Source organism: Perna viridis, chromosome 12 (assembly GCF_037379345.1).
Source record: "Perna viridis isolate PV_CMFRI_1.1 ecotype Kerala chromosome 12, ASM3737934v1, whole genome shotgun sequence".
Taxonomy (NCBI): domain Eukaryota; kingdom Metazoa; phylum Mollusca; class Bivalvia; order Mytilida; family Mytilidae; genus Perna; species Perna viridis.
The window spans coordinates 11,783,522-11,795,855 of NC_142456.1; the positions used below are offsets into that span (position 1 = coordinate 11,783,522).

Genomic DNA, 12,334 nt, shown 5'->3' on the forward strand with positions numbered 1-12,334 from the left:
CGACCTCCCACACTCAAAGCGAGCAGGCTACCCTGTGGCCACCGAAGCGTTTAGTAAAAATGAGTAAAAAATGTTTACTAAAAAGATGCATTCTGTTGTAATTCCGTTTAATGCAACCATTCAGGGTTACACTAAACAGAATATTTGTGTTATGATGCATGTATTACCACTACCAATAAATGCTAATTTAATTAAAATCTTAAAAATTTTAAGTTGTTCTGATTTTGTGAGATTTTCAAACAAAACTACAAGTTGAAACTATTTTGTTTTTTAATATGATAATAAAAATATTAATAGATTAGCTAACAAAACGACCCTGCAATATATCCTTGTTGGTGATTTTGAAAATTTTGACAAATTAGATTAAGCAAGTTTATATAGAATACTCTTATGTAATCACCATGTGTTATTAACCAACTACCCAAAATACGTAAAAATAACTGACCATTTTTGATATGAATTCAAACCGGGCATCTATACGGGGCCAATATGGATCAAACCAGGGCCAATACGGCATCATAACTTCTGATAGTTTGACACCGCCATTTTGAGTAATAATTGGATCACCAGGATTAAAAGGTGCAGAAACACAAAAAAAAGTCTTCCTTTTTATACAAAAAGGATATTTAAGACTGAATAATGCAAATAAACCTACATGCTCTTGGTAAAACACGAAATAACTGTTCTACAAATCATCTTGTTGAGTTGGTTGATAAAATTGTCAAAAAAATGTGTACTTTCATATTGGCCCTGTTATAGGTTACGGTCAATTATATTGGCCTCGACAGCCGTATTGGCCCTCGGCGATGCCTCGGGACCAATTGTACGCTTCATTGTACAGTCAGTTCCTTTACACGCCGATGAAACATCAAAAATGAAACATAAAACTGTTCGTTATTGACATGTATGTACTCCACTTAATATTTTCATGTTTTTTTTTATTATTATTTTATGGCTTTAATATATATTTATCATTTCTTTGGTACATGTATCCCTGAAAAAATGTATTTAAAATAAGAATGAATTAACAAATAAATGGACGGGTGGATGCCAAGTGGATATAAGACATATGGTAATGTAAATTAACGATGATTTAGAATCAATTGAAGATCTAGAGTGGACAAACATTAGAAAATTTAGAATATATGCAGTTTGGCTGACATAAAAACCTGTTTGATATTTTAAAAATGTAAGAGAATGCGTTATTTATATTCATAAAGATACATATTCATAACTATAACATAAAATGGTAACTATATTAATATTAGCAAATTAAAGCTACACACAGTAAAATATTGCACTCGCAAGTTTGTGCAATACAACATATTTATTATTATCATTTCGTTACATTTCTCTTAGGTCCAATAGCGGGATGTTTGATAAACAAATACAGCTGTCGGGTATCTATGGCAGTCGGAGGACTTTTGTCAACCAGTGGACTAATATTGACAAGTTTTGTTACTAGTATAGACTGGACCTTTTTAACACTGGGTGTGATAGCAGGTATTTCAACATGCTTTTTGGCACATAATTATAGTGATAACAGTGTTTCAGTAAGATCGCTGTGCATAAGCAAAAATGAAATTAAGGTAGGCTCATTAGAGTTCGTGTTCAAATTATATTAAAAACAAAACAAAAAAAATGTGAAAACAAAAACCGGCATATATCAGTAATACAATTGGAAGTATCAGCTACTTAAGACACGACATATAGAGTATTGGAGAAATCAGAAACGAAATACCTCCTCCCCCGTAACCATGATTATGATGTTTTATATTTCGTGTATCACAGTTGTAATGTAGTTGCATGTCCAGCTAATAAGAAATGACACTAGACTGATTACATGTACAAACAATAATTAATAGTACAGATGGACATTGTAGATATGGTTACATGTTTATTTATCGCTAATCCAATTACTAAGTACGTAGATAGGTAGAAAGCAAATACAAAGTGGGGAAATATAATTGGTTGGTACACGTGTTACCTATCAAATTAAGACACAAAAATATGGCGAAATAGAATGTACAAATGCACCCACGTTTAACTTAAATCACGAACAGTGAACATTAGGACATCTACAAGTGCTTCCTCTAAGATAAGAAACATTTAGACCACAATCAAGTTGTTTTTGTGATTTTTTTGCTATTTCATATTAACATTTAAACATATTTTGTTTGATTCACTTTTGTTTGTTTTGTTTTGTTTTGTTTTGTTTTGTTTTGTTTTTTTTTTTTTTTTGGGGGGGGGGGTTTGCAATGCACATGCATAGTACTGAATTGAAAATGAATTCTGTTCGTTTAAAGAAAATCTTTCTTTTGTTATTTGCAGGAACGGGATTTGGTATTAGTTACAACACAGGGTTGCTTGTACTCGGGTTTAACTTTGAAAGAAAAAGGAACATAGCATGCGGATTAGCAATATCAGGGGCAGGAATTGGCCCATTTATTTTGACCCCACTGTATCAATATGTTTATGAAGAGTACCACAATAGGGGATATTTTCTTTTATTGGCGGGTTGCTCCTTGCAGTATTTTATTATTGCAGCCATGTTTCGTGAGTCGGAATTAGAAAGACACGTTAAACAACTACGACATCGTAAAAAACAAATGGACAAACAAGACGGAGGAGGATATATATCTTTAATCAAAAGTACACCAATGACGTGCCTTTGTCTGTGTCTATTTTTAGCGAACATCAGTATTTATTTAGTATATATACATTTCCCTGAGTTCTGTTTACAGACCAATTCGACGAAAGACGACATAAGTTTATTTGTCTCAATAAACGGCATATGTAATGCAACCTTTAAAATCATCTTCGGCCTAGCAAATAACAGTCCAGATATCGATGAAGTTACTATGCTGTTTGGTACATTTTGTCTTCTCGGCGTTTCTACAGCTATTTTTCCTGTTTTTAAGTATCAGTACGTGGCGAAAGTGATATATACTTGCATTCTTGGTGGATATAGTGGGTGTTGCTGGACAATTCTTAATACAATAATTATACAGATTTTAGGCCATGAAAAACTTGCTCATGCGATAGGTTACGTTATGGTTTACACTGGTGTAGGGACTTTATTGGGTCCTCCTTTAGCAGGTAAATGATTTTGCATAAAACTAGACATTCATGTTTTGTATCAATTTAGTGATGGACCTAGGGGAACTGCCACCTTTTTGTTTGGGTTTTTGTTATTGTTTGTTTTTTTTTTGTTTTTGTTTGTTTGTTTGTTTGTTTTTGTATTTTTTGTTGTTGAGAATTTTGTTAATTTCGTACTAACTGTAAGCAAAAATGAGCGAATAACCTGGTGTCCCCTGTTTTCTTAGAACCCAACTGAAATCCCCCCTTTCCAAATTTTTAAATCTTTCTGGATCAGCAATGGATTGAAAATACAATACAAAATGACCTTGAAAAGAATTATTATGTTGCTAGATATACAGAAGTCGTTTTGATAGTAATTAAAACCGTTGAAGATCGGATAACAGGTTTGAGCATAAGAATCGATAAGTATACATTCAACATGCACTTATTATGAAATTGGAGCATAGACCGAGTAGGGCAAGTATTTATACCCTGTGATTATTATGGTAATAGTAAGGAAATGTTTAACTGTTTTCTTGTCGAGACTGTACATTGCAATAACCACCATCCTTGCATATATGCAAATATTTCACGACAACATTGTTTTGTTTGCTCAGGGGAAGTTCAGCATATTTTCCATAATAAGATGTTTCCTTGCTTACTTGAATCAACCAGGAACGTGTGACTGCAATGTGATTTTCAAAAAAAAGCATATGTAGAATTTGACAGTCTAGCAAGTTTGAAAATGTAATGAAGATTAATAATTGAACCTATGCACGTATTCATCTTGTGATTGATTGGAAAACACGTTAAGCAACTTGTAAGAGGAAGCAGGTGTTCTTTAGGGATGAATCCGTTTCCTTTGAATATACCTCATGTGCTACTTTGACTGAATATTTTACGATTTGTTTCTTTGAGTTTGTTGATGTTATGCAATTCATTTTTTTCAATGAAGCAACTCGGCAGGTGTTTCTAGAAAAGCAGAGGACGCTTCTACCGGTGCTTCTGGTCCATGCTCCCAGTTTTTAGTGGAGTCCGATTTGATCATTTGCTTTTGTTACTTTGTATGTATGATTTTTAGTTACTTTATGTGCTTTGTTGTGTATGTCTGTTTGTCATGTCTTGTCTTTGTCCCTGGATTACATTCTTTCGATTACCGCTATGACCTTGGTTCCCTTGATTACTCTTTGATTACCGCTATAACCTTAGTTCCCTTGATTACTCATCGATTACCGCTATAACCTTGGTTCCCTTGATTACTCTTTGATTACCGCTATAACCTTGGTTCCCTTGATTACTCTTTGATTACCGCTATAACCTTGGTTCCCTTGATTACACTTTCAGGTTTCATAGTTGATTATGGTGGATCATACAGCGTGTCGTTTATAGTGGCAGGTAAGATCACTAGAATTTCTATTAGTTGATACAATCCCTTTTATACTTTGTGAGCTCAATTTTGATTTGTTTGTTTGTTTGTTGGGGTTTAACGTCCGAGCAGCAATATTTCAGCTATATTCAGACAATGAACATGAAATGGATGATAAAATAAACATGAAATGGAAAAAAAATATATATATATATATATACAAACGTCTCAGAATGTGACGACTCTATTCACTATACTGCTCCATCGGATCAAATTGATACAGGGAAGATATGTAAACGTATAGAAAGGTCTGAAAAATTCCCAACGATGTTTGTGCAAGCGGTGTTGCCATAGATGTCACAGAATTTTTCAGACCTTAATAGAATAGCGATGCCTCGCTCTCTTCACGGACACAATTCATTAGCCGAAATATTCAAACTAGAAACATCTCTCGGAAATACCTACACATGAAAGATTTTTCGATACAACACATTTATATTAGCAAATTTTTAACTGAGCTGACCAGCAGATTTTCTGCTAATTCTCAATAAAAATAAAAATGTGCACGGAGAACACATATATATGGAGATGAAAATACTTCACTTGTCCTGTAGTAACAAAATACTGTGAGTATTATTGTTCGTTTGTTACCAATTTTCGTGGTTTTCGATAGATGGTTGAGTTTTAAATCCACAAATCCTCGAACTTAAAATGTAAACAGGAAATTTCTATAATTGTATGTACCACTATGAATATAAATACCTTCTTAATTTTTTATTTTAGTTTGTGCAAGCATTTTTGAGTAATGAAAAACTGAAAAAAGCATACCCCCTTTAATAAATAAACGCCCATTCCTCAAAAGCAAAAGTTTGATTTTTTCAAAGTATTAATGAGATTTTCCAATAGTTTATTTGATTGATTGATTGATTGATTGTTGGGGTCTAACGTCCGAGCAGCAATATTTCAGCTATATTGAGGCGATGAACATGAAATGGATGATAAAATGAACATGAATTGAAAAATGGGATAGGACACAAGGATAATGGGGACGAAAAAATTTGATTGCCACTGAAAAGAGGGAGAGGTGGGTAGGGTCGGTCATTTTTTTCTGTGGCGGAGCCTTATAGTTCTTACACCGGGCGAATACCACAGAAGGGTTCGTAAACGTGTAAAGAAAGTGGCATATTCCCCAACACATGCATCACTACGGTTTGCGGTCTTGTTTTCCGTATTAAGTCTTGACGCCTCCCCCCTCCCCATGCATGTAACATGCCAGGGGTACCCAATTCCACCACATGGGACACACAACCCAGTTGCTATGTAGGTCAAGCGCCGTAGCCCCGGCCAGCGTTCTGAGCACTGTTTAGTCTCCTTTTACGACACGCTAAGTGCTGCTGCGGCTTTGTTCTTTTGACACCCGGGGCTAGTTTATTGGAATACTTAGTTATCGTGCGCGAATCAACATATCCCAAATTTAAATATGTTTTGGTATAAAATATTTGTATTCCGGTCCGATGCTTTACAGAGGGTATCCGTATATGGAAACTCGACTAGTGTTGCAAATATCTTAGTTACATTCTAATGTACCCCGTACATTTCTTATAGAAGTATTATTCCTTTTGTCATGTTGTTCATCTTCTCTTTCGTCTACATCGGAATTCACATTTAAAGAGCAACTCTGCCCAGACAATGCTTATGTTACTGGTCACCTGATCCATGCTCCAAGTTTTTCGTTTTCGTGGAGCCAGCGTTCCCCATTTACTTTTGTTTCTTTGTACGTGTTATATTTGTCACTTCATGTTCTTTGTTGTGTGTGTGTGTGTGTGCGTGCCCTATCTTGTCTTTATCCTTGGATTATATTCTTTGATTTCTGCTCGAATCTAAATTCCCTTGATTTCTCTCCTTCAATCAATATATCGAAAAACAATATAATTTCGTGGGTTAAAAATCCTGTCAAAATTACCGATCCCACAATCTCATTTCCTATCCCTAATACAAATTTCTATTAAAAGCCATGAAATTGAAACCATGTAACTGTATATTTTATACTTCACATTATCATAACATTTGATATTTGATAATAAAATAAACACTTGATGCAGCCATAAACATTGCATAACATGTAAATTTGTATCAATTTAATCTTATTCGAACACACAATATAACGAGAATAGGAATGATGAACAATAAGAACAACACTGACGGGATGAAAATGTCAGGCTATGGCCATCTATTGGTCTTCAAACCCTCACACCTCTAGAAAAGCAGAAGACACTGAACCTACCGGTGCACCTGGTCCATGCTCCCAGTTTTTAGTGACCTCGTGCAGGTCTGGGTGTCAAAAGAATAGGCCTGCAGCAGCGCCAAGCTTGTAAAAAGCGACTAAATAGTGCTCAGAATCCTAGCCGGGGGCTAGGGCGCTCTGCCTACAGAGCAACTAGGTTGTGTGCCCCAGGTGGTAACCCTGGCATGTTTCATGCTGGGGTCGTCAGGCCATAATACGGAAAACCGGACCAATAGTGGTGCAACGTGTTGGGAAAGATGCCACGTTCCTCGCACGTTAAAGAAACCTTCTGGGGTATTCTCTCGGAGTAGGAATCACAGTAGGCTTAATTGCCCGACCCTACCCACCTCTCCCAATTTACAGTGGCAATCATAATTTGTCGACCCCATTATACATGTGTCCCATCCCATTTTCAATTTATTATCATTTCATGTTCATCGCCTGAATATAGCTGAAGTATAGCTGCTCGGGCGTTAAATCTCAACAATGAATCAATCAGTTTTATGTGGAGATCGAGTTAATTATTTGCTTTTGTTACTTTGTATGTATAATTTTAGTTACTTTATGTTCTTTGTTGTGTATGTCTGTTTTCCATGCCTGGTCTTTGTCCCTGGATTACATTCTTCTGATTCTTTTTTTTGTAAATTGTTTTTGTGCTTATGTGACCGTTGATCTACTTATTACAACGCAATAGCGTGCAAATGCTATTTTATCACCACCGGCGCTATGGTAAGGGGAGGCTTGATGCGCTGTCAAACGCTAGATTTAACCCACCATATTGTTTGTAATGCCTGTACCTAGTCAGAACCATATTTAACCAGCCACTCCGTCGGTGTAATATCTCTTTTGTTAGAACTAAGCCACATTAGGAACATCATTAGATATTTACATTATTAATAGTATCGCTTGTCTTATACAGGTGTCTTGTTTATAATAGCATCTTTTGCGGGACTTTATTGTGGTATTCATAGTAACAAACAAGAGAATGAAAAAACTACAGATTATGAAATAAGAGTAAAACAACCAGAGCAAGAGAAAATGCTATCCAGTGATGCAATCAGTATGCAAAAGAATGGAGTATTGACTATATCAATTGATGGCATACGTGAACAAAATAATGGAGTATTGACTTTATCCAATGAAGCCATGCTTGAACAACAGAATGGAGTGTTTACTTTATTCGAGGAAACCACAGCGGAACAGAAAAATGGAGTATTGACTTTATCAAAAGAGGCCAAGCGTGAACAAAAGAATGAAATGTTAACTCCATGCAATACAGTTTTGAGAGAGCAAAAGAATGAAGTATTGATATCACCCAATGAAGTATTGAGTTAACGTATGAATGAAGTATTGAACTGATAACATATTTATGTATTTGCATGTCATCGATGGTGCATTTTTTGTGTCCGTCCTTCTCTTTTTTTCTACAGGCTTCTGTATCGTTTTTAATTTGATAATATTGTCTGATATTTTCTATTTCATGCTACTCTCTTTAGACTATAATTATCTGCAATAATGGTAAGATTGCATCAAACTCGAGTGTGGAGTCACCAATTAACATCACAGGACAGACGATCGATAGAATTCCCGACGTTCCGAATGTCAAGGGGTGTATATTCCTAATGATACTTATAGAAAAGCTTTTTTAACTCGTGATATTAGAATATTGAAAAAAATATTGGCGAAAAATACCGAAGCTTCTGGCATGGCCGACGCGCATTTCATATGATGTTGAAATTAAATATAATTTTAGTTGCTAATTTGCCACATTCAATTTTTAATTTTTATGAAACCTATAAAGTACGTCCGCAGAAGACCCGATAACTCCTTCCCAATTTAATACATATCAATCTACTTCATTCTTCTCCCATTATAATAAAACTCGTTTCAGCATGCTTAGTATTCGTGATTGCAATTGCTTTAAAACTAAAAGAAGGACAAAACGAGAAAGAGAGTTAAAGTTCAAAGTTATTTACACATAATATGCCTGAGTAGGGATACATGCCATTCTCGTACTGAGTATATCATATGACAACTGATTACTGTGGATTTTGTCACCGACCATTCTTTTGAAGTTTGCCTAAAATTGGTTTTACCACTGGAAAATGCATAGTACGACACTTTTTGATTTCAGTTATGTTGATGACCAACAGTATATCATATCTTGCCTACACAAATACGGAAACTTGAGGTGTCATTAAAATCAACCTTTGACCTCTTCGTTTACCAACGCAATAAACAATTGAAAATTGTTGACATGCAATTATTTAGATAAAAGTGTCACACTACTATCTAAAGTAAACAAATGACCATTGTTAATGCGATTTAAACTTTTATAAACTTTGTATTGTCAGATTGCATGCGGTCATTGTGTTGTTTACTGGACGGGTTAATTTTGTTCACGATGAAAGGAAAAAAAGTAATCAGAAAACAGCTTCAGCCTATTTATTCATAGAAATTCAAGTAAATGCCAAAGAAGAGAAATCGACGATAATAACGGAAAAAGGCCTCTCTTATTGTTCGACTATTGTTCGGTTTTTGTTTCATTCAAGAGATCAAGTTTTGTTTTTTTTTTTTTAATTAACATAGTATTTTTTCTAAATATGAGCATCAGTAATACAGCTTGCAGAGGTGGATTTCACAGGAACCACAAATTTAAATTTGAAAGATTGTTACAAGGTCTGGCTGGTCACAATAATCACTGCACAATGCGATAGCAGTAACAAAACCAATTGTAGAAAAATATTTTACTCTCTCAATTAGAATACGAGCCGTCTTTATTCGCTTTTTTGCGATTAATCTACTTTGTACAATTTTAAATTGCGATCGTCATTCAAGTTGTATTATAATGTTTTTAGATCAAAATATTCATGATAGAATTGCGTTTACATTTCATTCTGTGATAATAAAGAAATAAGATGTCGCGAAAAGTTACGGGTTTACAGTACCATTGACGGAAACATGTAAGCTCATGTTTTATACACTTTTAAAACTGGTTTTCGTGGACACCCATACGGCATTACAACCTTTCAGCACATATTGACAAGCATGTGTTTTATCAATGATCCTTTTTCGGTTGTTCGCATGTATGACCATTATATTTTCTTGTTCACTTTTTATTGGAAGTTTTGATATGTTTAGTTATATTTTCGAGGATACTTTTATTGTTAATTCCTCGTTAAATAAATAAAGCATATTATTCAAATACTTTGGTTTCCTGTTCATTTAGTGTACTCTTTTTTAATTTTCCAAAATGTCTCATTAACCAGTGTAAAGATTTTATGGAAAATGAAGTATGACTTCTTATAAATACAAATATGACTGGATCAAAGGACTAGAATAGTATGTAGTCTAACTAAAAAAAAATTACGCTGACTACTTAACAGCAAAATTTTAAGAATTCTATTTATTAATATTTTTATTATTATTATTATTATTATTATTATTATTATTATTATTATAAAAAAGTTTTCTATATCGCTTAAATTAAAACAATATTACTCAAAGCGCTTTTAAGTTACAATGTACATCTGAATATCACAGTAAGTAAAATGTTTTACCGTTTGTGTTAAATATGTTCCAATATTCAAAGTAACAAATATAAAAGTCAGAAATAAAAAAAATGCACAGAAAATAGTTAAAAATAAGAAGATGTTTCAAGCTAGCGAAATTTATGACATAGGCACATATATCACTAAAGCAAGTGTTTTTACTTATTAGACATGAGAATGTAAAATACACAACATCGAAGTTAACAAAAATATTCAATTTAGGTAAAAAATTATCATCACAGAATAGCCTGCCTAAAAGTAATAAGCTTCTTTAAAACGTAAATGAACATTTCTTTAAAATATTCCACCGACTTAGACAGAGATCAATTTGAAACGAAAGAGAATAAAACGTCAATGTCACCAAATCATATCACGTGAGATATGTGAAAACATAAATGTAAGAAAACAAGAGGCTTTAAAAGGACTGAATTGCTCACCTGGTTCAATAAGCAACATTCTATTTCTCTAAAAGTGACCATGTTCTTCCTTGGATGAAAATTCCTAAATCTCATACCAAGGAATAATGATATCAGTTTTCATTAAATTTTGTCCGTCGGAGAAGGGCAATAACTCCAACATAGCTAAACAGATATTCACAACAATTTGACCACTGATAGATCTCACCACGCTAAAGACTTTCATCTTATGTCAGAATTTGGGGATATTTGCGAAATAAAATCTCCTGTGTTCTACATTCAGTAACATTCATGCCAAATTTGGCTCTAATTGGTCTGGTAGTGTCTGAGGAGATGTTTTAAAGAAATAACATTAAAAACAGAACAACAACGTCGCAAAAAGGCAATAACTCAAACATTGCTAAACATATTTACACGAAAATTTGTCCACTGATAGTTCTCACAATGTTAACACTTTTTCTGAGTCAATTTTTTTTTCAATTAACGGTTATGGAGATATATGCAAAAAACATCTGTCTGACCACTATGTTCTATTTTAAGTAAGGACGGAGATGTATTTCGAAGGATAAAAAATTCCATATCAGTTCTACGCAGAATACCAAAAGAAACATACATACATTGTACCAGATTTGGTTCCCATTGGCCCAGTTGTTTCAGAGAAGAAAAGTTTTGAAAAAATGTTCACGACGAAGATTAAGACGGACACCAAGCGATGGTAATAGATCATTAGGCCATTTGAGCTAGATGAGCTAAAAACCTGTCTAAAAACATATGTCTTTAGTTCCTGTTTGGATATGTTCCCTGAATCGGCTTTGTGGAGTTCCTCCGTAAAAATCATTCCAGGGAGAGGCCGCTGATTTTTAGAAACTTCGTTTACCATAACTCGTGGTTCGCACAATAGATGTTATGAGCGTTACATTGTTCCAGGACCTTCAAAACCGGGCTTTGGGGGGTAAAAAGAAGCAAATGAGAAAGAAGGTTTCTTTAAAATTTTCTGCAGCTTTCAGGAGAAGCTTTATTTTCATAAATTACTAATTCAATAAATGTGTATTTTGTGACCAAAAAAGTCAATATAGTAGATATGCATGCCATGGTCATTTTCACTATTTTTTCTTCAATGTAGTGTTTAAATTTGACAAAAATTATTAGCATTGCCATTCTGAGGAGATCAAATTTTCAAATTTTGAATTTCCCAGACTGACGGATAGAATGAAGCTTACATCAGCTATTTACTGTAATTGTTTACGTGCCAATGCTGATCAGTGAAAATTGACTAACTAAATCTTCAGAATAATATCAATCATTCCTTTTTCGTGTTAAAAATCTAGGCTCATTTAATATGCCTTTGTTGATAAAGTTAGTCCAGATTCGCATTAATTTGTCCATCCTTAAAATATTCTTAAAAAATCTCATCTTCCCACCGCCCCGTGCGGGTCTAGCTGTCAAAAGAATAAGCCTGCAGCAGCGCTACGCTTATCTTGAAAGGAGACAAAATAGTGCTTGGAACCCTAACCGGGGGCTAGGGCGCTCTGCCCACAGCGCAACTGGGTTGTATGCCCCAGGTGGTGGAATGGGGTAACCCTGGCATGTTACATACTGGATCGTCAGGCTATAATATGGTAAACCTGACCGCAAA

The 12,334-nt window shown here is 34.5% G+C and overlaps 1 protein-coding gene across 6 annotated transcripts in view; it reads left to right on the forward strand.

Moving 5' to 3' along the window:
- Window positions 1-9,936, forward strand: part of LOC148601201 (monocarboxylate transporter 13-like) — a 149,881-nt gene extending 139,945 nt beyond the window's left edge. For all 6 annotated transcript variants that reach the window (XM_088556737.1, XM_088556736.1, XM_088556733.1 and 3 more), the window contains 4 exons: window positions 1,360-1,503; window positions 2,332-3,099; window positions 4,426-4,476; window positions 7,651-9,936. In XM_088556737.1, the coding sequence (XP_088412863.1) occupies window positions 1,360-1,503; window positions 2,332-3,099; window positions 4,426-4,476; window positions 7,651-8,066 (1,379 nt within the window). In that variant the 3' untranslated portion in view covers window positions 8,067-9,936. The remainder of the gene's footprint in view (window positions 1-1,359; window positions 1,504-2,331; window positions 3,100-4,425; window positions 4,477-7,650) is intronic.
- The last annotated feature ends 2,398 nt before the right edge of the window (window positions 9,937-12,334 follow it).